At 42.4% G+C, this 25,786-nt stretch overlaps 2 protein-coding genes across 2 annotated transcripts; one reads left to right on the plus strand and one right to left on the minus strand.

Annotated features, from left to right (window-relative positions):
• On the plus strand, nucleotides 1–25,786 carry LOC108142618 (fringe glycosyltransferase). The gene is made up of 7 exons (XM_017266601.2): nucleotides 1–324; nucleotides 6,105–6,509; nucleotides 13,938–13,986; nucleotides 15,090–15,192; nucleotides 23,728–23,866; nucleotides 24,726–24,900; nucleotides 24,967–25,786. Exons 1-7 carry the CDS (start codon nucleotides 193–195, stop codon nucleotides 25,200–25,202), a joined length of 1,239 nt encoding a protein of 412 aa, XP_017122090.1. The 5' UTR covers nucleotides 1–192; the 3' UTR covers nucleotides 25,203–25,786.
• LOC108142619 lies at nucleotides 22,376–23,720 on the minus strand. The gene has a single exon (XM_017266602.2). The coding sequence runs from the start codon at nucleotides 23,628–23,630 to the stop codon at nucleotides 22,491–22,493; it is 1,140 nt and encodes a 379-aa protein (XP_017122091.1). The 5' UTR covers nucleotides 23,631–23,720; the 3' UTR covers nucleotides 22,376–22,490.

Genomic DNA, 25,786 nt, shown 5'->3' on the forward strand with positions numbered 1-25,786 from the left:
TTTCCAATCTTGCAACCAGCAAGACGTGAGTGCGCGCGTGTTGAAAGAAAACGAATGAACCAAACTCGAAAAACCAAAAGTTCGTAAAATCAAGACCCCCTGCTAAAAATTAAAAGTTGAGAATAAACGAGTACAAAACCTAGTGATCGGATCAAAAGTGGCTTCGATGTGCGCGTAGTGGCCCGTAATCGTATGATGAGCCTGACTGTGCTCTCGCTGCCGCAACGTTTCAAGCGAATCCTGCAAGCCATGATGTTAGCCGTCGCCGTCGTCTATATGACCCTACTGCTCTACCAGAGCGCCTACGGATATCCGGGCATCCAAGTGAGTTCTGATCGAGAGTGGGCGAACGATATGTTCAGTGCGTGGGTGTTGTGGCCCCGCGAAACTGTCATACTGCTGATCTGCATAAGTTGCACAGGCCAGACAATTTGCATTATCCCCTATCCCTATACCGATACCGATTCCCAATTCTCAATCCCCGATCCTGACGACGACGACGATTCGTGCACTTTCATAAATCAACGCCGGCGACTTTTGCAGCTGCGCATGCGTCCAACGTCCGGCTTTGGCCGTTAAAAAACCTTTTACGCCCTTGCCTTGCATATAAAACAGTTTCGGCTCTTTGGTTTTTGCAATTTTATACCCTTATTGGGGGTATCATAATTAAGCTCCGATGTTTGCAAAAGGGTCTTAAAAGGATATGTACTCTTTAAAGAGTAAATTCCTCGTCAATTTAAGGACTGTTCAATTCTATAAGTTAAGGAGATCGAAAGATTATGTTTTAAAGTTGCATCTACCAATATTTGGCCAAGCTTTGCCAATGCTTAAAGTGTTGTATAAAGGTCTAGCAATTTCAATATGTTTATAGTTAAATATTTTTAAATTCGAACCCTTGTCAGATTTAAAGATGAAGATTGTGAAGATTTAGCTTGATCCAAATGAGAAAAATAAAAAAAGAGATTTAGCGAACGTTTATATAACACCTCACTTAATCAATCTTCCCGGATAAGTATATAATAGCCCAATGGATCCTATTAAGATTATCCGATATTCTAATATCCCATAGCTACAATGGAATTAAGACCCTGCAAGAGTATACAAAGTTTTGATTCCTGAAACAACTGTCTACCTTTTTTGCATTTTTTTTGCCGTCGGCAGAGCGTCGCCAAAGCTTTCAGATGCCCGATTCCAGGGCCTGTCAGGGTTCTGAGCCCTGTCTTCTCTCCCCATTTATTATTGTTCTCCTTTTTTACTTCGGGTTTTGCATAAATTTTTGTGTAATAAAATATTGTGTGCTAATATTACGAACGTGGGGTTGAGAGGGGCAGTCCAAGAAGACTGAGCTAAACGGATTCGTCCAGTGGAAAGTCTTGTCAGTCGCATCACAGATAAAAAATAGTTGAGGTCCGTGGGAACTGGCTTACATCGCCTCGCGTTGCATCCAAAAATAGTAAACAGTTTCGAGTGTTTGCATTCTTTTGACACCTTCTAATCAAAATTCGAGTAAAATTTCCATCTAATGATAAAAATACCTTAACAAAATTTAGAAGCTCAAATTATTATAAAACATTTTAATACATTTATTGAATTGTTCACAAAAACTATTCTCAATCAGCAAAGATACCCTAAATTGGTTTCTCAATTTATTAAAATTATAACCAATAGTTTTTTAAATCAGCTAAAGTATAATTTTGTTCAGAAAAATATCTCTGTTTTCAATGAAGACATTTTCTGACACATCTTTGCTTTGAATGATGGTTTTTTCCCCTTTCTTCGATCAGTAATCCAAGCTTAGGAAACTTTTGCCTTTCGCCCCTGGCAACAGAGTTTAGAGCTCATAATTGAATCAGCTCCTGCATCCTTAAAAATATCCATGTAATCCCCCATTCACCACTTTCCGGTTCCTCAATTTGCAACTCAATTGCTCAACTTCGGGGCTTCTGTGAGTTTGTGGCCCTTCCTCTGTAATGTTTTCGCATGCTGCTTCTAGTGTAATTAAAAACTTTATGTTGTTTTAATTCGGACAATGTTGTTGATGTTGCTGTTGTGGATCTTCCAGTTGCTTTTTTTCTTTTTTCTGTACTGGGGTCTAACCGGAAACTCGGCAGAAATTAGTGCTACACACATCGCACTACTAAATGCTGAGCCGGATTAAAAACTGTCGACAGCCGCTGCTTGTGTTGTTAGTCTTTTCAATTGAAGTTCTTCCATCGGAGGTCTGTGACTTGTCCCAGTTAAAAAAACTGCATGCCATGTACAATTTGCTTAATTCTTTTTTGTATTTTATTTATGAGTGTTCTTTTTTGTTCCGTTCCTAAATGTTGCGCAAAAATTGCTGTTTGTTGACTTGGCTTTGCTCGATTCTTCGAACTGTGGAACAGTTGACTGGACACATACTAAACTGGGCTTGGCATTCGGCTGATAAAGCAATAATTTCAAGATTAGGTGGGGGTTTGGGGTCTAAAAACCCCACCTTTCGAAAGTCTCCAGTATCCCATGTCCCATGTCCAGTTTGCAACTCACGTCGCCAGGTCGCCATGTCGCGTGTTGCTGACGCATAAATCATAAACGAAATGAATAATAATCGTCAAACGATTTGGTTGTTTATGAATTTGTTTAAAGTGGCGCGCCGAATGGCCATCAGTCGCTGATTGATTCGAGTAGTTTGTTGTGGCTACACTGAACAGAAATGTGACACATTCGACTGGGGTTTCATAACATTCTTAGACAAGCTGAAAATGAAGCAAAGGATTGAAAACTGTAATGTACTCAATTACCTAAGTTTGTTTTATTCGAGAAAGACACTTTTTTTGTTCAACTGACTCACTCGACTTTACTTTTGATATTTAAGATAAATATTAAAATTATTAAGACAATTAAAAAAAGTTTCCTACAACTAAATTTGATTCCATTGGCTTAAAAATATATTAAGTTCAATGAAAATTGTCTAGATTATTAGGCAGCTATTAGGCTATAATGTGATGAAAAGGTTTCTTTGAAGAAATGGATTAAAAACTTTTTAATAATTATATTCAAAATGTATTTATACATTTAAACAATTTATTTTTGCTGAGTGCAAGGTAAATACATAATAACATTAACAAACTCTTCAGCTGAGGAGCATGCAAATCAGCTTCAGGAAAGCAACAGCCAGAAGAAGCAATCGAGGCACCCAGAGACAAAGACCGTGATGATGTGATTCCTGTTTTTGGCCAGGCCAAAAGCAGGTGCCTGCTCTTCCCATGGCCAACTTGATGCAGCTGGTTGCAGCTACCTTTTCGTGCCCCACAATCCCTCCCTTGAGCCTTGAGCCCGCTCACATAATCAGCCCGAAAAAGTTGACGACATTAAGCTGCAGAAGGCGCCTGATAAAAGGAGTATCTGCAGCTGGGCAACCGAGTATCTGGGTATCTTTTGGTGGTCGCTTAATTGAGCCTGGATGCTTGGATGCTTGTCTGCCTGGCTGCTGTTGTGTGTATCTTATCTTAGATTCGTATCTTACGGATAATATTGTTAAACAGCATTTAATGAAGATTTTCCAGCTCGCCCAGCTGGAGGCGCTCGGTTCTGATTGCATTTTTTGGGGGAATGCCTTTGATTTTCGATTTCGCTGATTTATGTTTCCCGTTATGGGACCAGAGTTTAACTCAATTAATCTTCGCACAGGTCGCGCGGGGGTAGATTCCATTTGGCGCCCTTTCATATCATTCACTCGCACCTCGCCGCCCGATTCTTTTGGTTTGCTCATTATTAATTGACATGGAAATGTTTATAAACATATTAATCACTTGGCTAATGAAGCATTAGTCATTCGAGTGGGCGTGGTGGGGGGGCAGAGATTGTTCGGACCGTGTTAAATTTGTTTTGGGATTGGCTTCGTTTTTGTATCTATCGCCTTTCGCCCGGTACTTGTATGATGTGCACAGAGAGAAATATTTAAGTTTAATGACTGATCTTAATATGAAATGTTAAAAAGTAACCTTTTAATGTTTTAGAATATAATAATTAAATCTTATTATAGCATTAATAAACAAAAAGAGCAATAGAATAGCACAGAATAAAATTATTTCAATGATTTTCTAATAAGAACCTTAATACAAACTTCGTTTAAACTTTTGCAACTGTGTATTTTAATTAAATTCTGTGGCAATACACCAAATTTCTTTTGGTTGGTTGAATAAAAGCACAAACCGCAGAAAAGTTTTGTGGTCATGTGACACTATTTTGCCTGCTAAAATTTCTAATTATTTTCTGTGTAGTTCGTATATTGTGTTTTGTATCTTGTATCTGACGGAGTGCGCAGGCGGCTTGCATATATGGGCACATGTGTATCTGTATCTCTTCTAACTGAATCTGAATCCGCAACTCTACCCTGTATCTGTATCTGTATCTGTGCTTGTACAGTTTCATCACGTTCGAGTAATTCGCAAATCCCACAAAAGTGTCACAAAGCGTTGCTGTTTGTAGTCCGTATAGTCCGTGTACTTGATTTGCATGCTAGTACGGGTACGTCGCAATTGCATCATGTCGGGGATTGGAAACTGGCTCACATTCTAATCCAATCCGAACCTTGAATTTACGGAACCCGCTTAATTGAAAGAGGCGTTCTCCGCGTTATATAACCCACTCAGCGACGGCTTTCACTGTTTTGCAGCTGAATCCCTCACAAGTCAAGTCACGACTTCTTCGCTATCTTTCTTGGGCAAATCTCCGTACGATTTCCCATATTCGCAGTTTCAGTCGCTGCCAAATTAATATTTCAACATTTTAATTGCTTGGGATATCGGGTTCAGGTTTCCATCGGCGACGACGGCAGTTTACACCTGCCGCTGTCATCGTCTCACTCCCCATTCCCATTCACATTTCCTCATTAGGGAGTTGCCATTATATTGAACACCGTTTGGCCCTCGATCGTGCGGCAATAAAATTCTATGAGCCCAACTTGTAGCCGCTATCAACGAGACAATATCGTGTGAAGCATTATAAACCAGCGGGGCCAAAGAGAAATCTCCCTATTGGACAAAAGTAAAAAGGGGGAAGCTGGTTTAGCTAGATTTATAGCGGAAGTTGCTTTCCGATTTGCATAGGAAAAGAGTGCTAGAACTGGGCTGTCTTTCACCCGAGGTATTACCTATTCGAGCTGCTTACCTCGAACCTTATCTCTGCCTCAATCAAAGCGAAACTTCTGGCCCATTGCCCATGCCCCATGCCTATGCCTATGCCCCACCTGTCCCCGATTCCGTGGAGGGCCATTAAAACGAGCGCTGGGGAAATCTCGAAGAAGAGCAATTGAAGAATCGCCGACAACAAAAGCAAATGAACCTGTTATCAGTGGAAATTAATCAAGCAGTTCACTCCGACTCAAAGCAATCTCAGTGGGTTCTCGTCTCACCGTCCCAATCCCTATCCCAATCCCTATACCGATCCCGATCCCGGTTTGTTTGCTCTTACTCAGCATTTATGGTGGTGTTGCTGTTGTTTATTCTGCCTGCTGCCGCTCATTTGTTTGCCATTGTTGTTTGCCATTGAAGTTTGCCTTTGTTTGCCAGGTGAAAATGCCCGAAGTTGGGTCCGAGGAGTGGGAGTTCCAGTACCAGTACCAGTACCAGTCCCTGTTCAAGTCCCAGTTCGAGTTCAAGTTGAGTGTCTTCGATAGAGCGGGGGCGTCTTCATCTTTTTATTGCCCTACGTGCGATTTACACAACAAATTTACATTAACCCCCCGCCACTTGCTATATTTTTCTGGCCCACACTGCGAGAAAAGGGAAGACCAGAAAAAAAAGAACCTTTTTATTATATTACAAAAGTCAATGACCAAATAATGGTTGAGATTTCAAACTTTCATTCAGCTTATATTTATTTTTTAATAATTTTCAAAAAATGAAGAGAATGTTACTTGGTAGCTTTAAATTTTCATAATATTAATTTTAACTTAATAATTAGCTTAAATATTCATTTGTAATGAATACTAAAAATATCTTTTTGACGATTTAGAATTGATTTTTTTGACTTTCTTAGATGCTGGTATTACTTTTGGAGCAAGTAATCAAAATTAAAAAACATTTTTGGATCGAAAACTGACGGAATTTCTCTCTCTGCAGGTGCCGCACAGCCAGGTGGATGGCCTGTCCAGCGAACCTGTAACCACACATCGCGACCAGCTGCTCCAGGACTACGTGCAGTCCTCGACGCCCACCCAACCGGGGGCGGGGGCACCGGCCGCCTCACCCACCACCGTCATAATCCGCAAGGACATCCGCAGCTTCAACTTCAGCGACATCGAGGTCAGTGAGCGACCCACGGCCACCTTGCTGACGGAGTTGGCGCGGAGGAGCCGAAATGGGGAGCTGCTCCACGATTTGTCACAGAGAGCGGTGACTGCGACGCCCCAGCCGCCGGTCACCGAGCTGGATGACATTTTCATCAGCGTGAAGACGACGAAGAACTATCACGACACCCGGCTGGCGTTGATCATTAAGACCTGGTTCCAATTGGCCCGCGATCAGGTGAGTCTGCCACCAACGATCGTCTAACGATCGATCTGCGATTAGTTGGAGCTAATTTCCTGTCAGGTCGCCGGTGGGTGGGCGACAATTGGCTAAGTGGGGTTAGCTCCAAAGGTTGCTAACCGAGATCGAAGATTTGGCAACCCTGGCTTGGGTTTGGCCAATTTGCATAATGAGTTTTTAAGCTGGCGGGAATTGATTCGATTTCGTTGGTTAATTTTATGTCTGGCGATTTATGATTTTTTTTTGGCGGTCGCTTAATTGGCCATAAAAATGTCTTCATTCATTTGGGGCTTAGCGGCTACGAATATGGCTAATAGCATTTGCTTTTGTGGTCGAAAAAAATAACAAAATAAACTAAACGATCGCTTTTGTTTATGATTTCATTGAGTGCTAAACTGCTAAACCAAAAAATATAATCGAATTCCGGCCGCTCAATGGGTTTTCATGTGGTGAAAGGATATTTGTTGTTGTCATTGTTTAAGTTGCTGTTGTGGCTGTTGCTGTTGTGGCAGCAATATCGTCTGAAACGGGGTGCCAACTTATGCAAAATCACGCGTCACAAATGTGTTTTGTTATTGTTTACACAAAACTGCACTCGTCGTTGCTGACAGACATTGCAGGCAAGTCACAACAGCAACATCACCGAGTTACAGCAGCAGCAACAAAAGCTACAACAGCAACAGCAACAACAATACCGAATACAAAAACATGAACCGAAAACACAAATAAATAACCCCCAAAGGAACATGCCAGTGTGTGTATTGTACCTTTTTGGAAAATTGTAAAAATGCTTGACGAGCACGTTTCGAGGCATTTGCCATCAGCAAGAGAAACTGCAGCAGCGACAGCAGCAACGGCAATAAAAGGGGTTTTTTTCTCTCATATTTGCAAACCCCTCAGGACTGGCAGGGGCTTAAAAAACAAAAAAAAAAGAGTTTAATGGGTAGGTGTGGGGGGTGAAATTTTATTTTTTCCTCCTGAAATTGGTTATCGTTATCGGCATCGATTGGCCCAGCTCAGTTGCCACACTAAACGTTCGAACAACATTCACCGGCAACAAGCTCCGTTTGGTCAACAGGCAACAAAAGTTGCTCCTGTGCACTTGCAACATTTCACAGCAGCAACGGGCAACATATCGCTGGTAACAATTGGCGTCTGCCGCCTCTGCTCCTCATCTTTTCCTCTATTTTCTTTTCGATTTGGCCAATTATTTTGATGGAAACTCTGTGGCTCATGTTGTTGCACGTCATTTGCCGTGTGGTTAACAGCAATGTGGAGCAGCGACAGGCAACAACTCAAAGCTGCGTTCGATTTGATTGGCTGCGCAGCAGCGTTTGAAAACAATTTGTTGTAATTGCTTGCTGCTGTTGCTCTTGCTGTTTGTTGTTGTTGTCATCGATGAGTTGTTGTTGCTGTTGATTAATGTTTTGTTTGGTTGTTGTCAAGACAGCGCCCATAAAAGGGCAAAGCCTGACTCGTCGAACCCGATGTCGAATCGATGCTGAGCTTGTTTTCAGGAAGACTCGAAATGGGTATCACAAGACGTGGGTATTCTTCTGCTTTTGTGGCTGTAATTGGGAAATTGAACAAATTTAAAAGCCATGGGGAGTAACTTTTAAGTAATATGAGCTTAGGTTTACATTAGTTGTTGAATTTCATTTATTTTTCACAAGCTTAAATTAGATAATTTAAGTAATTAATTGCTAGAAAGTGCGGATATCATAATGTTATCATAATATTATTTTAAACAATTTGCTGACATTGAAAGTACTTAAATTTAATAGAGCAAGTAGCAGTCCTAATAAATCAGTTATAAATTAAATACTGAACTGTTAGAAAGAACAGTTTTTAGACATCTTAAGTCCTTTGTATTAAATTAAAAATTAAGCAGAATCATACAATACAGAAGTACTCACTGAAGTAGCTAAAATCTCAAAAGTCTTTTTGCCAAGTTTTTGGAGGTCAATGTACCACTCGAAACCCGGCAACTCTGTTTGCCATTACAGATCAAGAGATCTGGTACTTGACAACGACCTACCCCCCGCCCCACTCCCCACTTGTTTGTCGGACGTTTGATGAATGATTCAAATTTTTCATGCTTACAAATGAGCATAAATTACTGTAAACAGTTTTGGCCAAAACTGGAGAGCCGTTGCTGCAGTTCGACTTTGATTGAATGCCCGATGCGGCTTAGACATGGGGGGAAATCGTTTTGCATTTTCGTTTTTATTTCCACTTGGATATTTTCCGGCGAACCTCCAGCCTGCCACTGACTTTTGTCTCGACCTGCACTGACTTTGGCTACCAGTTTTTCCAAAGCAGCCCGATTTGCATGCACTCCGCGGTCTGAGCCTCATTTGTTGGGCCAGCGGACGCATGTCAAATGTCAGCACTGGATCTCTGTATCTCTGCAACGGCGGATAGATCGGCGAACACGGACTGACAGCTTGTCCACGGAGTGTTCCTGTGGGTGGTTGTCTCGATTTGCTTGTCTTGATTTACTATTTACTTTTAATGAAGCTTCAGAGCTTCAGAGCCTCAGAGTTACGGTTGCCTGACTTATTGTTTGATTGATTCGCATGGAAACTAAAGCCAGTTAACCTGTTTGCCTTTTATTCACGTTGGTTCTGGAGAAAAACTGGATATCTCTAAAGCTCGTCGCATTTTATTAGGCCCACATGTACTTGGTCCCCGGCTCCCTGGAAAAACAATGTCGTAAAACTCTGTTAGACCACTCGGTGCTGATTTTGTTTTCATTTTTTTTGTATATTTTTTTTTGGTGTCGCCGGTCCCCAGTTGGGGCTATTAAATTCATAACGCGCCATGTCCCACAGTTGCGGCTTAAATCTCATTAACTCGGCTCCTTTGCTGGCATTTCTCCATTCTGCAGTCTGCGCTTTAATGTCGCTGCTGTGACTTTGAGCACGGCTGAATCACTGGCCTCTTGGACGTTGACAGCCAGACCCGTCCAAAAAGCCAGTGATGAATCACTAAACGGCACACAGCCGGTGCCCACTGTTATGTACTGTGTGCATTGTATATGTTCTAGTACCATATCGCGTCTGGTTGCGTCAGTTGCTCATAAATAAGGAAACGGACCTCGTCGTCCGCCCGGCCTGCCATCCGCACTTGGTACGATCTCGTTGTTCAAGTTTTTGAGCTTTCCTGCTTTGATTTGGCTTTTTCCCCCGGATTCATGTGTATGAGCATGCAATGCCAATTAAAGGCCAATTAATGACAATAGTCGGTACCGAAAGTGTGCCGCCAACGCACAAGATAGAATACAAAACCAACAGATGTTTGTATAGTAGTTTTTCGATACAGTGTGGATCGAAATTGCGATGCTGTTTAACTAAGTACTAGAAGAGCAATTACTAGATATGTTGATTACAAATCGATTAGGAAAAGAATTAATGAATTATTAATTATTTTTGAAAATTACAAATATCCATTTTGTCGGACGATAATCGAATATAAGAAAAAATTGTATTAAAACCAAAAATCTAAAAAATTATAAGCAATATTTTCCAAACTTAAGTCATTTGAGAGTTGGTTTACTTAGATTTCTACCAGTTTGTTATTATTTCTGTTTACGAGTTTTCTCTCAGTTGGTATTCCCTTTTCACTTACGTTTTTTCTTTCAAGTTCATAAATCCATGCCCCAATGAACCGCACTGTATAAAGCGCATTCATAGCCACTCGGGGCTTTATCATATAGTAACAGCCCGTGCCTGAACTTTTGCGAGGGCCTTTGCTCTGTTTGAGTTCTGCTCTCAATGCTCTTCAATTGAATTCAATTCGCAATAAATTGGAATTTCAATTGTTGCTGCTTTTTCGTCCGCTGGCGGCGACACAATTTCGTCAGTCATACAACCGCCTCCCCCCCCACCCTACACCTCATCGCAACTTTTATCCAGCAACACCCGCATGCAACTTCCTTTTTAATGGCTCTCGTTGTCAGTTCATATTTGCGTTGTGAACATATCTGAATATGTACACACATATAGGAGGAGGATGACCTGTTCTGTTTATCCGCAACGAATTCGATTTCAGAATGTCCCGGTTGATTGGCTCTTAATCACTTTGCCATCGCATTAATTGAATGCTGAGTCGAATACCTCTCTGAATGAATACCTACCTATTCGATTTCAGAGAGTTGATTTGACTCACAACAAATCACGTAATTGATTCATTTGCTTGGTTTCTGTTGTGAGCATTTAACACTTTTGTACCCCAGTTGCCGTGGGGCATATTCTTCAGGTCAAGACAGATCTCGTGGTCCGGGGTGTACAGGTGTTTCAGGGGAGGGGCAGAGATCTCACGAAGAAATCCCAAAAACCCATAATTAAAATCTCGGCCTTTGTGGTTTTGTAGCTGAAGAAGATTACGCAAAATGTGAAACGCCCAGAAATTGTGGTCGCTTCCTGAATTGAACGTTGCGTGTGCGTTGGTGCTGAGGAACCTATTGTTATGGGAAGCACTTTGGCCTAGGAAGGGATAGAACTTTTTGGAAAATAGCTGGTGTTTTTTTTTTTGAACATAAGATAAATTAGTTTTGGTGCTTATAAAGATTTATTTAAGTTCATGATTGAGCACTGAAACCTCCTACAGAATTAATACTACCTAATGCCTTAATATAAAATCGTAATTTATAGTCATATAAATGATCTAATGCTAGAGTATTTAACTGCCATTTCTCAAGTACGTTTTTTTTTTAAATACTCATAAATTTAAAAACCTGTTGCAAAGTTATAACTGAAACAATCTCGTTTCGTAAATTTTTATAACCACAGTAAGCGAATGTCTAAAATTAATACCGCTTGAAATTGCACCACTTAAAAAATATTGGTTTTTTATTAGTTCAGTAACGGATAACTTCCTAAAGTCGATCAATAAACCTATTTTACCGCTCACTAGCGGCTAACTTTATTGGAAGTCTTGACGAAATTAGTCACATCCTGACTGAGACTATTCATTAATTTTGGCAACTTTCACTTGGTCTTCGAGGCTGCACTGGACAATTTTGGGAAAGCATCATGTCCATTGTCCACGCCTCCTGCTCATAGATTATAATTTTGGCCACTTTTCGTTTTGGGCCAGGCCAGTGCAGAAAAATGCAGACAAAGCCGCCGTTCGGCTTCGGTTTTATTTCGGTGTTGTGGTGTTTTTTTTCTGAGGAGTTGTTTAGCTTGTGGGACCTGGTCTAGATGTAAGGCCAGCTGCAACCGCAGACAAAATGCGCGGCTTGCTGACCGCACCCCACGTGCTTTTCCAGGTGGGGATCGGCAAAGGCGGGGGTTTTTTGCAAGGGTGGGCATTAAATTTTAGCGCGACCGAGAAAAAAAGACAAAGCACATTGGTAAGAGGAAAACAACGCCAACAGGCAACGGCCAAAAATGCTTCAATGGTTTGTCCAAATGGTTGGCCACAGTTGCCTTTGGCCCGCAGCTGCAGTTAGAGACGCAGACGCCATTGAAAATGCAGTGCTTGTTGCCGGTTTTCGTTGTATATTGGCCAAGTGGAGCTGAAGTTGGAGTTGGCCAGCTGGTGTTTGCCGTTTGGCTTGTGCTTTTCCTGGGCCGCCTTTTTAACTGTTGGCTTTTTCCCTCTTGGGCGCCGAAAACATAACGAATTGTTGTGGCAATCGCTTCGTTCCAATTGAGTGCATGCCACGCCATGAAAATCCAGCGAAACTCAACAGATTTTTGCCACCTAGTGTTGGCCAAATTTATGAACTATAGATCCTTTGTCTGGCTTCAATTCGATTTCTATACGATGCTCTGTAAAGAAGTATATTTAATAAAAAAAACAATCATATACCAATTAAGTAAACAAACACAAAGTTGTGTAAACATTTTTAGGAAAGTTTTCTCGGCGTTAAGTTTGTCTTAAAACGGACCTTAAACTATTTCTATTGAATTTTTTAATTTTGTTGTTTGTATTCTTTTATTAGACATCAATAAAAACATTGTAAAAATTGAGTTTTATATTTCATAAATGGTTCTTGTTGATTTTTAAACCTAATTACCTAGTGCAAATAATGAGTACAATGAGCCATCGATTTTAGATCATTACAATGTCAATACTATCGATGATGTTCCTGCTTTCTAGTAGTTTAACCAAGATTTACTCTTACTCACCTCCCTGATTGCGTCTTTCTCGCATTTCCAATCGCTGCTTTCAATTAACTTGGCGTTCTAAAGAACTCTATTTATGGGACACTTCCATCAGAGCGGCCAAGTTTCGCCATAAATTTGCGAAACACGTTGTAATGCTGTTTGTCAACAGTTGGAACAGTCACATAAATTAAAAACTAGTCAAGTGCGGACTGCAACTGCAGCAGCAGCAGCAGCAGCAGCAGCATCAGCGGCGACAACACCAACAATAGGAGCACCAGCAACAACAAGCCGGCAACATGGTGTTAACATTTTTCGCCCCAAAGCGGGGATGAAGCGGCCACATCCCGACGACTCTTGAAGAAAAAGTGTAGAAAAAAAGTGAGCTGGAAAGGCAGACGAAAAAAAATAAAAAACGAAGGAAAATCTCGTAAAAATCCATGAAAATTCAACAGACGACTTTAGTTGGTGGTGCTGCTGGTGTACTTGAGTTGCTGATGTGCTGCAGTTGCTGGTGTGTTCGTATTGCTGGTCTGGATAAAGAACTCCAACTGCCGGTGAACTGGCAAACGTTGACTTTCTAACTGTTACAAGTCGTTGCTCAAAATGCTTGCGGAGCGGGCGTATTGTTTGCCCAAGTTGTTGCCGTACCTCTTACTTCCCAACAACGACAGCACAACATGGCCAACAGCAACATGGCTAACAACAACAGCCATAGCTGTTCGTGTAGTTGTCAAAGCTTTAAAACGATTTTCGCCTGATTTGACACAAAGGCAACGGCAACGGCAAAGGCAAAGGCAACGGCAAAGGCAAAAAGTTATTAAGGGTACCAGCAGCCAGCCAATTGAGTTGTTCGAGTAACAAATTTATTAAGACCAAAAAATCGAGGGCCCCCGGGGAATGTCGCGAAATAGATTATGTTGGCGGTTGGAGGGTTAATGGCTTGCCGGTGGTTGTTGCTTGGTGAAAGCCACTAATGAGCGGGAAATACACCTCCTGAGAATTCAGAACCCTACCGCAGTCAGCGATGCATAAAAGACGTTTCTTTCTTCTGGGGCGCTTTTTGCTTGAGTTATTTCTTGAACCGCTTCTGAAGACAGGGTGTGTGGGAATTTGCTTATCTGATTGCTGGACGCTTTCTTGTAAGTGGCTGACCAAACGCGTTTTTTGTGTTTGAATAATTATGCCAGCGACCAAGAAGAGTTAAAAGTTTCCCATGCTGCGATCTCTTGTAATTTACATGAACCACATTATTATGCAAATATATATAGCGCCTAACTTTGATTCTCTCTCTCTGTTTTATTTGCAGACCTGGTTCTTTACGGACACGGATGATCACTACTACCAGGAGAAGACAAGTGAGTAGAGGAAGCCATTAGTTATTTAAACCCCTTTCCCTTGATGATGATTTTCGGCCAAAAATTATATTTTCAAGCGAGGAAGAAAAACGAATTTATCACAAAAGAACAACAGCCTCTTTACCTGACCAAAAGCCCCGACCTCTTACCTTTCGATCCCGATTCGGATCCCAAAACCAAAACCCAATCCCTTGCCTTTCATTTGACTGCCTTCGTCTGCCCCGTTCTCAATTTAGTTTCACATCAGCCCAGGACCACGCCCCCAGCACCGCCTAATATTGGCCACTGTCTGGGGCCATCCGAAAACCGATTAAAGTTTATAAATTCCATATCCCATCGAGGGTCAGAGCGAGCGAGCGAGTGAGGAAGCTTCATCACTCACCCGCATTTTAATTGAATTGCAGCCTGGGCTGCGCTTCGATTTTCTTGAGGTTTAATTAAAAAAAAAAGTTCAAATTTCAATTTCGCTTAAAAAAAATTGTATTTCATTTTTGCATACTCCAGCAGACAGAAAACAGAAAGCGAAGAACGCAAACTGTAGAGCACAGAGCAGAGAACACAGAACCCAAAACCCGAGACGATCTCAAGTTTCACACACACACACAGACTCCTTTGGCATTTTGATTAGGCCAAAAGGATTCGGCTAAACACGCTCGGGGATTTTGAGTTATGTGCAAAGCTGGCTGGACAAAGGATAAGTTCGCCAGTCCCCGTTGTCTTGTGTTTAAATATTTCAACAATTTTCATCCAATTAAGGCGCAAAAGTTTTTGTGCGTTGCTCTGCTTTTCGCTTTTTATTTTTTTTTTTTTAGTTTTTTTTTTTTCACTTTTTCACCCTTTTGTCCGCTCGCTCCGCTCACTGGCATCTTTATCTGCGGCGGCGGCGGCTGTCAAACGATACAAAATGTATCCGCTGGATATGAGCGGCATTCTCAACTAACAAGCTACTGTTCGGCGGGCTGCAAAGCCTGGCCTTTTAGTTAATTAACATAGAAGTGGGCCCACGGCCGGCAGCTCCTTCTGTTTCTTGTTGGCCCGCTTAATTACCAATCTTTATCAGCCTTTTCCCCGCCACTCAACCTCTTCTTCCTTCTTCTTTTCAGAGGGCCATCTCATCAACACCAAATGCTCGCAGGGCCATTTTCGCAAGGCGCTCTGCTGCAAAATGTCCGCCGAATTGGATGTCTTTCTGGAGAGCGGCAAAAAGTGAGTATTAAACATATTCAAAATAAGTTATTGCGGAAAGAGATCGAAATTCGCCAGCCAAAATCGTAGGGTTAGATATTGAACTTTATGGCAGCGCAATAGAGCATTTTAGCATTTTATATATTTATCTTTCTATGGTTTTCCAAAGAAAGATAGAACTTATAAATTAATTGAAACGTTTCGATAATAATATCGTTGTCATATCGACAATACCTGGGATACCCGATTATAAATCTAATTCCATAAACAGAAAGATTTGGACTATAAATTCATAGTTCTTTGAATTATAAGTTCATATTCCTTTGAATTATAAATCCATATTCCTTGCCCAGCCATCAAATACACAAAACGTTCGCTTTATATAAGTAAATCTTTATATGCTTATACGATATGTTATATGTTTTGTTCGTTATATATGTCTTTGCTTTGTAATTTCCCCCTAATTGGATATCCATACGTGTGCTCAGCTTCAATTTCATGCAAAATTATGGCATTATCTGGGGAGTTAAGAGGTCAGGTTGCACGTTGCTGCTGCAGCATCAGCAGCAGCATCATCTTCCCGACTGGAACCCCTAAAATGTTGTCATATTTGCGGACCTTTTGCTCGTTCGATGCATTTCTGCTTAACAACTTAAGAGAGAGCAATGACTCTTTGTGGTTTGCTGCTGCCGGCGCAGTTGCTGCTGTAATAATAGACTTTAATGCTTTTAATAAGCGACCGCAGGAGAAGCCCATCATTCTATCCATGGGCAATACAAACACCCAGTTCTCCGGTTGTGCTGCAGCTGCCATGCGTTCTAATTTGCGCAATTAAGACGCAGCAGCAACAGCAAAAGCAACAGCAACAGCAGCAGCAACATCCACTCAAAACTTGTCCAGCGACCGCAGCTCGAGAAGAAAAAGGAGCGAACCAGAAAAGACACTTCAACTAGCGCCCAAAGGAGCAGCCTAGAAATTCCACTTCTCTTTATATTTTCTTCATTTTTATTTTTTTTTTTTCCTTTGCTTATTTGTAATTACACCGAGGAGCAACAGCAACAGCAACAGCAGCAGCAGCAACAACAACATCAGCAACATGAAGAAATCTAGAACAACTTGGACATGCTTGGACTTCGGATGATGAGGATGACGAGCTTGGTGCTGCGATGGCTGCAATAACTGGCTGACTGGATGGGCTGGCTTTCATCTTAAGTTGACTTGCCGTTTTGGCTTAGAACTTGAAACTGTCATTATACGAGCGCGGAGCATGCAATCAATAGCCACGGCAACAGCCACTACAACAAATTGTTGAAACAAAATAAATGGCTGGCAATGAAAATGTGCAGTTATGAGCGAGATGAGGCTGTTGTTGCTGCTGTTTATGTTGCTGTTGATGCTGCTGCTGTTGTTGCTGCTGCCGCTGTTGCTGGTGGGTCCATGTGGATGGCAAAAATGAGACTAAAAAGAGATACGAATGGTATCAGGTGGCACAGGAAACTGGCTTGGGCATCCTTCTGGCTGATTGGCAACGTTTAAGATCCAGCAGCGAGAGCCAGCCAGCACAACATCGAAATCCCTGGGCAAAGAAAAACCCGAGCACAACATGAAAAAGAGGTTAATTAACGTGCATTCGAACTGGCAATTATGCCACGCTGCTTTTCTGCCTCACCCCCATGCTTTTTACAACCAAATGTTGTTGCTGCTGTTGTTGTTGCTGCTGCTGCTGCTGCTGCTGCCGCCGAACGACTCGTACGCACGGCAGCAACATGTTGCTCGCAATTGGTTTTGGGCAACCGTGGGGCGTCTCAGGCAAAAGTAGCACCATTAAATGCAAATCCAGCCAGTTCTTTTAATTGCGTTTTGTGTGAGCTGCTGTAATGTGAATTTATTTGCCATAAAGTTTGAATTATTCGCCCCACTGTGCGGTGGCCGGGGAACGCCTTTCGCTCGCCTTGAATGGCTAATTGCAGTTGCTGTTGCCGCCGTTGCCGCCGTTGCCGCCGTTGCCGCTTGTCGGTGTTGGGTATCCATTATAATACCAAACAATTAGTGCAATTTAATTAAAATTACAGCAGCAACAATAGCAACTGCAAGTCATAGAGAAACAGACAGCCAGGCGATGACCTGGCCCGTCACTCAAGACTCCATCGGAACTCCCACTCTGAGCTGAAGCAAAACCCAACCGGACAGCAATCATCAATTATGAACACATATCGGAATTCCAGGCCACGGAGGCGCCAAAGGTTCCATGTGCCCCACTGTGCGCGACATTTGCCTTTCGGTCGAGGGCTTCGGGGGGTATTTATTAATTAGTTTTGTGTGTTTTCTCGACTCTAAATTCCTTTCTCAACGCTGCCTGGCCTAATCTCTTTCGATTTATTTGTTTCAAGTTCTAATTTATCTCATGTCTGTTGGTTTTGATTTGGGTGTGTGCCTTGCTGGCCACACCTAATGTATGTGAATGTGGCGCAAAACTTGTCAGGCAATTGTATAAACGGCCACTTATCTGATTGCAATCCGAGGTTGCCTCGCATCGCGTATCTCTCGGATCTCTCGGATCTCCCATCTGACGGATACAGATACATGGCTACTCTCTCGACCGAGCACGTTTCGTAATCAACATTTTGACATAACAAGAGCGGAGGGTCCCGAACTCAGGGTGTAATTACGCCACGTAATATGCGTAATATTCACAGCATAAAATGTAAATGGGCCAAAAGAAATGCTGCCGAAGGATGGTTGTTGAGGCATCAGCATCAGCATCGGCATTGGCATCAATCAAGCCCGTTTGATGATGCTGTTAATGCTGCTTGTTACTTTAAAGTCTGTGGGTGCGTGGGAATTCGATTCGCCGCTTGGTTTTCGATACAGTTCATCAGGGAAATTTCCCAGGGCAGGCGGGCCCCCTTTCTACTCGGGGGTTAATCCCACACTGAGCCATAAAATAATAGAGTCGCTCGTAGTCGATCCACAAACGTACATATCCATCTATGGCTGCGACAGTTTTAATCGTGGTCTGATGTCGCTAATGCACTTTCTTGGCTGGAGGGTTGGTAGCTTGTGGTTGCCCATGGTGGCATATGTGAAAAGCCAGATGCTTATGCGGCCGCAATGTGTGAGAAAATGTTCCCCTTTTTTCCACGGTTTTTGCGGCCAGGGGCAGCTATTTATAGAGAGAGTAAAGAGATGCGTGTGAAGTTGCCAGTTTTCCTTTTGGGGGAAAATGAAGAGCCATGGCGACACTCACACACCCCACACCGCTTACAAACGCATCAATTTCATTTATTTGCCACTTGTGGCAGCACCACAACAATCCCAATTATTCAATTGATTGCAATGGTGAAAGGGAGAACAACGTGCATTTGTTGACATTGCCGCCGTATGGAAAAAATTCTCAAATCTTTGTCGGAATTGTGGCAGCGGAAACAGGCAATTTCACCGCAATTGCAACTGTGCAACTGTGCAACAACAACTGCAACAGTAATATATATATGCATATGGAGTTGGACTAGGAAATGCAATTGCTACTCCACATCCGGGAAGTGGCTTTGCTTTGCTCTACATTTCAATTAGCGCCTCTCGCCAACACACAACCTCACACCCACACCTAAACGCACACCCAAACGCACATCCATACCCACAACCATTCGCATAATCGCCGGCAATTGCCATCAATTTGCGGACTCAAGTGCGCGCATCCACAAGATACCGATACACTGTCTCAGAATTAATGATTTGCTTTGTCAGGCTCGGACGACGCCAGTTGACAAATGCGTTTCAATTGTTTGCCCAGCAGCCCAAGAGAAATGCTTTTGTAGATGCGCAGGCGCACAGCTTCGAAAATATCTGACTCATTTAGATGCACAAAGAAAAAATATCAAATATTCATTCAAATTGTATGTTATTGATTTAAAAAATGTAACTGGAATTTATACCTTAATTTTAGAAGCAGGGAGTTTTTAATTTACAGCTTCAGAAGAAGGCAAAAAGCAGTCCCTTTCTCTAAAAATTTAAGAACTTTAAGTTAATAAGCTTTTAAAAAAAATGATCAAAATTTTGGTATGGCTTAAATATTCTGGCAAAAACTGCAGGCTTATGATAATTTATACTTCCAATTATATTTGTATTATTTTGTTATTTATTAACATTTGTATTTTTATTTTATGTTCTTTATGTTTTTGATTCAAAAGAATAATCAGTTCAATATCCTCTGGCTTGGTGATTTAAATGATTGTTACTCATTTAAAATCTTTAAAGACCACATTAAAAATCAGTTTTTTCTCCGTGCACTCTTAATGGAAAGCATCGAAAACTGCATTCGAAGTGGGAAGATTAATTTCCCTTTCAGCTCTCGATGCAGTCACCAGTCGTTTTGTGGCTGCCTCTGTTAATGAGGCAAACATTTTGGTTGACTTAAGTGGACGGACTGCTGCTTAATGTAAATATCTTGTTGTCTGCCCCCACGGACAACATGACACATTGATTTGTATCAATCCGCGAAACTCGAGACCCGAAAGATACTTTCTGCTGTTCGGTCAGATGACAGCTGACTTATTGCTAATTGCAGGAGAGCCCGTTCCTGCCACATTTCGAAAGGAGAGGAGTCGAAAAACATAAACCAAAAACAAAAACAAAAAACGAATCTGAATCCAAATCCAAATGAAATCAGTTCGTCATCGTCGTCTGTCGAGGTTTTTGGCGATCGCTTATCTCTGGCCGGCTGTCAAAATACTTTTAGCGCGGCCTGTTCGTTCGTTACTAAGTTGCCTGCCGCTCTTAATGCGAAATCTATTAAGCCCCGTCTTGGGTCGCCTGCAACTCCAGATATATCTCCTTCGGCCGACTTGAAGTGCCCCGTCAATCATTTTTTATTGTGGCTCCAGACATAAACTCATTTCGCCTGCAATGTGGAATGACGACGCAGCCGCCAACGCCCCGCCAGCGGGTTTATATTTTAGTGGGTGAAAGGGGGTTAAGTGTGGGTCGGAATGGGGGGCGGGACGGGACGGAGCTGGAAGAAAGAGCCCAGCTGGCAAACTGATCGAAATCTGCCCACATCAGCAGCAACAACACATCGGCCAAAGCTATGGCTATATGGCAACAGCAGCTGCTGCCGCAGCAGCGCGAATAAATGGAAAAACGGCTATGGAAATAAACTAAAGTTTGCACTCGTTTCGCATTTCAATTTTTCTCGGCCAACGGCCACACACTCATATGCACTGGGAGAATTTTGGGTAAATTCTAGTTAGGTAGTCGGTTATTTTTGTATATACTTTAGTTCACTTGGCTTAAACACTTTTTATTGGTTTTAACTTGTTAATTTATAAAAAATACATGGTTTAAAATTGTATTACTTAGCTAAAATAAACAATACAAAATAAGAAGTTAAATACTTAAAACACATATTCATAATATGGTTTTATTGTAATAACAATTTAAAAATTCATATTTGCGTTATTTGTTTAGCGTTTATTTCTATGACTTTTTTTTTAACAATTTATGCTTATATAAGATATCTTAATTTCGATTAACATTTATTGTATAGTATGAAAGACACAAAAATATAAAGTATATATTAAAAAAATGAAATAATTTTTCTTTGTGCATTGAAGTGCAATCCGATGCAGAGATAAACAAAGAAATAGAGAACCGACAAAGACAAACCCAAACCCAAAACAAACAAACAATTTTCGAAACGGGGAATCAGAGAAAAGCCACCATCAGCGATCCCCGAATCGATAACCCGAATCGAAAGAACCGCCGAATGAAAACATTTTCATAAATGCCAATGAAATCAAAGAGGGGGTATAGCGTTAATTAAACGACAACGAACATAAACTAGCGTATAGATTTCAATTTGGAAAACAGGGAAAGCAGCTGCCTACGATGAAATCGGGAAGGGGGACTGCGTAATGTATGCTCTGTGCATAATTAAGCAAATTAAACGCGCATTTTTATGCGTCACGAAGCGACTAAACTGTAAAGGAAGGGAAAAATAGGAGGGATTTAGAGAGGGGAGGAACCGGGAGTAGCGGCCTTTTCGCACAGGTATCGCATGTGGCTGCCACAACAGCAGCAAAACTCGTAGACAACAGCAGCAGCATCATCCAGTCAGGCAATTTATGAATGCCAGGCTTAGGAGTAGCATCTACCACTCCGAGTACCACACACACAATATATCCAGCTCCTCCTCGCCCTCTCACCTCTATCTGGTCGCGGCTTATGCAATAAAAATTATATTAAATTACCCAACAGACGCAACAACAAGCAAAGACAAGACAAGCCAATCCTCCAAGATTCGATTCGATTTTATTGAATACTTACGAGCTCAACGAAAGTCGCGAATCCCCCATGAAATGTGTTTGCCAAGTCGAAGTTGGGGATACACTTTTTGGTTGTAAAGAATATTGAGCAAAACTAAATTATTTAAGTTTTTTTTTTGGTTAAGAACTGTTCTTTAAAGTGTCGAGTTCCCAAGAAAGGTGCCAAACAAGTCGAAGCTTTTGATACACTTTTTGGGTGTAGAAAATATAATATATAAATTGGAAATCATTTTGTGTTTGTAATTTGAAATTCAATTTTGTTGAGCTTAAGGCTAGTCAGCAAAATCAGCAAAGAACTTTATTTAAATTTACTTTTTTAGTATAGAAAATATATATTGCAAACTATTTATATTGTTATTTATTTATTTATTTAATTCTTTTAAGATCAATTATTTTAAATTACATTGTTTTAAAGCTAAGGGCTAGTCTACAAATAACTTTTATTAAACATATAAAATCTCAAAGCTAAATCTTAACAGTTTCAAAAATAGTGTTTCTTTAAACAAGCTGCTGATAAAGATAAACAGAAAGCGTAATCAACCTAGTTAGCCAGAACACCGTAGAGTATGACTTGCAAATTTCTCTTTATCTTGAGCCTCCCCAATGGATTCCAAGCGAATTCCCGCGTTGCAAAGATATCCCCAAAGGGGAAGATCCCCTCGACGAACAGGGAACACTGCACCCGAAGCTCCCCCCAAGATAATGATGGCCAGCGTGGACCTTTCAGCTGCCGCTTAATGCCATCATTAGTCCACCGTGGGCTACCGGATATGGCTGATCGTTTGTCACTATAAAAACTGCAGCTGCAGTCGCCGACTTGCGATCTTTATCTACCTCCAGCCCCCCACCCTCCGGTAATTGCAGTCTAAATTAGTGCACTCTTTATGCGGCTTAACGGAAACAGCCTTGTGAGGGGGGTCCGCATATATGCTTTATTGCCTAAACGAATCGATTTGGATGGAGACTAGCGGGGTTAGCGGGGCTTAGTTGTGCCGACTAGCCGGATATGCAAGAGCTGCGAACGCCATAGATGACGTCGTTGGCTTCGGGCAGTTTGCAGACTTTGCCCGAAGCAGGACGATTGAGTCGCTGTTTTAGGACCTTCAGATCGAGATTGTTGACTCGCACCATTAGGGTGGGTTCCTTCTCCACGGATCGGCAGACGACGGTCTTGTGGCAATTCTGAGGTTGTCCCGGCAACATGGGCATAGGCCTCACCCTGGCATCGGGCAAAACGCCCACGATCTGGGGGCCCACATCGACGCCGACATTGGTGCTGTTGCAGGAGAGGCAGCAAATGCCCGAATTGATGAAACCAGCTGCTCTGGGACAGGCGTCTCTTTCCTCAATCAATCTCAAGCGCCGATCAATGTCGTCGAAGTGATCCCGAATGTACTTCTTTAGCGCCGGCATGTGCACCTTGTCCAGCTTGCTGTCCAGCATGTCCTGCAACTCCTCCATGGTGCCAATGAACGTGATGTTATACTCCTGGATCAGATTGCGCAAGTTCTCGATCTCCACCACACACTGCTTGACCAGTTCCAGGCGCTTGAAGAGCGCTTCGGTTTGCTTCAGGAAAGCCTGAAGTGTGAGGTAGAACATCTCCAGCTTCCTGCTGACCTCCTCCATCTGGTCCACAATCGGGGTGGCTATGTGCCGCATTAGCTTCTTCATGAAGTCCATGTTGCCCAGCAGGCTGCAGGCGATCTTGTTGTCCTCATCGCAAACGGTGCAGAGATCCTCACACGGCGAGGCATACTGTTCGGCCTGATGGACCTTGAACTTCTTGTCCTTGGTTTTGTTGCAAATGCGGATCTGCTGGAAGTGACACTCCACTTGGCACTCCAGCTTCTTGATGCGCTGCTCCATCTCTTGCACTCTGTCCAGCTGCTCGGAAATGGGCACAATTGCCTCCACATCAAAGGGTAGGGGTGAGATCTTGGACTGTTCTAAGATGCGCTCCATGCACTTGCCCTCGAAGCCTCGAATGCTCACCATATCATTCTGGCAGTTGAGTTTTTTGAGCAGGACATTCAACAGACTGTGGAGTACGGCCACATTGACGTGGGTCAGCTCGGGTACACCCAAAGCAATCCTAGTCATCTCCTCCAGCGTTATTTCCACATTTACGGGCATTGTGAATTGTAAATAGTTTAAATGTTTTTATTTAAATAATTTGTAACTCTAACTTGTGTGTTAATCTGAGTCTGTTGCTCTGTGTTTTTTTTTTCAGATGGTTCTGTCACTTTGACGATGACAACTATGTCAATGTGCCGCGATTGGTTAAACTGCTGGACGAGTATAGTCCCAGTGTGGATTGGTATCTGGGCAAGCCGAGCATCTCGTCGCCGCTGGAGATCCACTTGGACAGCGTAAGTGCAAATGCCTGTTATTTCTGCATATTCTCCTATATAGTTCGTAATTACATGCCTGCCTGCGATCGCCTTTCTCCATCTTTTGGGCCGCAAACAGAGCGGGGCCGTTATTTATGTGGCCACCATGGCCATTTGTCTATGCCGCCATTTGGCTTCCAGCTGCCAGCGCAAGCTATCATTAATAACCGATATGATCTGGCGCGGCAAAGGCAATAGCAATAGCAATAGCAATAGGAATAGCAATAGCAAGGCAACAGGCAGCCAGTCCCAGTTTGAGTCCGAATTTGAACCCGTTTTCCAGAGCAAGCCATTTGAAATATCGCCAGCTGATCCCGTAATGAATGTGCAGGCCATAGTTTTATCGGCTTAGCCAGCAGTGGCCAGGGATGGGAGCCAACAACAGCAGGTAGTTGGCTGGGGCCAAACCCATTCAAAAAGTGGCACAACTCGATCCAACCCTGATCGCAGCAGCGTGCATAATTAAAAAGCCCCAAACTTTACGCTTCATTTGCGGGAGAAAGATCCTGTCAAGTCTCGGCTTACGCTTTGGCCAGACAGACCCGTGTATTAAGTTTCCAACTCGCACATGTCCATTTACATGGTCAATTAATCAAGCCACGTTTCGTGTTTTGGCCTGGCTTGGCTTGGCTTGGTTCTTTTTTTTAATTTCAAGTCAATTTTCTCTGGGCCACTGCCAAAAACCAGAAATGAGATTGAAAAAAAAGGGATATTTACTTGGATTTATCCTTTGGTCCAGCCATCCTCTTGTGGACCCATTCATGAGCCAGTTCTTCCGTTAATCTTGCCCCTTTTCTTTTCTTTTCTTTTCTCTTCTTTTTATTTTTTGGATCCGCAGAAGAACACGACAACCAACAAGAAGATAACCTTCTGGTTTGCCACTGGCGGCGCTGGCTTCTGTCTTAGTCGAGCCCTGACTTTAAAAATGCTGCCCATAGCAGGTGGCGGCAAGTTCATCAGCATTGGCGACAAGATACGTTTTCCGGATGATGTCACAATGGGTTTTATAATAGGTGAGTTTGGGCTTTGGATGCCACCCCAACAACCTTGAACCTTTACTAACACATTTGTTTTCACAGAACACCTACTGAAAGTACCTCTAACAGTGGTGGACAACTTCCATTCGCATCTGGAGCCCATGGAGTTCATACGCCAGGATACGTTCCAGGACCAGGTGTCCTTCAGCTATGCCCACATGAAGAACCAGTGGAACGTGATCAAGGTGGACGGCTTCGATCTCAAGGCCGATCCCAAGCGATTCTACTCCCTGCATTGCCAGCTCTTCCCCTACTTCAGCTTCTGCCCGCCCAGATGAGCTGGGCAACCATGATACGATCCGATCCCGATCCCGATCCCGATCCGGATCCCAGGGGATCGATCCCATTTGGCTGTTGCAGGCGCACGTCTGCACTGGATCGGTTGTGAACCGATGGGGCAGGCGTCAAAAACAAATCTCGCCACTGTGATTTATGATATAGTTTAATGATAGTTTATGGTATACGCCGTATACGGTATGTGGTATTCGAGCAACGAAAGGTTCTTTGTATATATAGAGAGCAGTTTGCATACTGGATAGAAGTGCTTCCTAATGGTATAAGTTTTACTGTAGCTCTAGGTCTTGCAATTCCAACACAATTCCAAGTGCTTCCCTATAGCGTTACACGGATTCTTCCAATCGACTTAGTGCGTAGTTAAATTAATGGTCTAGTCTACGTTTAAGTTAACTTAGCTGATCAGAGAGACCGCTTGACCCTCTGCTGTGTAATACTGTAATGCAGTCTAATATTTGCCTAAACTAGCAATATGCGTGTATATAGTAGATTTATCTAACTAAGAAATGTTTAAATAATTTTGTTAATTTTTAGTTTGCTTGAATAAAAACTGAATATTTTATTGAAA

This window comes from Drosophila elegans, unplaced genomic scaffold (assembly GCF_018152505.1).
Source record: "Drosophila elegans isolate 14027-0461.03 unplaced genomic scaffold, ASM1815250v1 contig_208, whole genome shotgun sequence".
NCBI classification, from domain to species: domain Eukaryota; kingdom Metazoa; phylum Arthropoda; class Insecta; order Diptera; family Drosophilidae; genus Drosophila; species Drosophila elegans.

Excerpts from the sequence above, each read along its gene's own strand:
- LOC108142618 (XM_017266601.2), top strand. The coding sequence starts at position 193 with ATGATGAGCCTGACTGTGCTCTCGCTGCCGCAACGTTTCAAGCGAATC. Across the intron at positions 23,867-24,725 it reads TGGAGATCCACTTGGACAGC|AAGAACACGACAACCAACAA; the intron begins GTAAGTGCAAAT and ends TTGGATCCGCAG. Across the intron at positions 24,901-24,966 it reads CACAATGGGTTTTATAATAG|AACACCTACTGAAAGTACCT; the intron begins GTGAGTTTGGGC and ends TTGTTTTCACAG.
- LOC108142619 (XM_017266602.2), bottom strand. The coding sequence starts at position 23,630 with ATGCCCGTAAATGTGGAAATAACGCTGGAGGAGATGACTAGGATTGCT.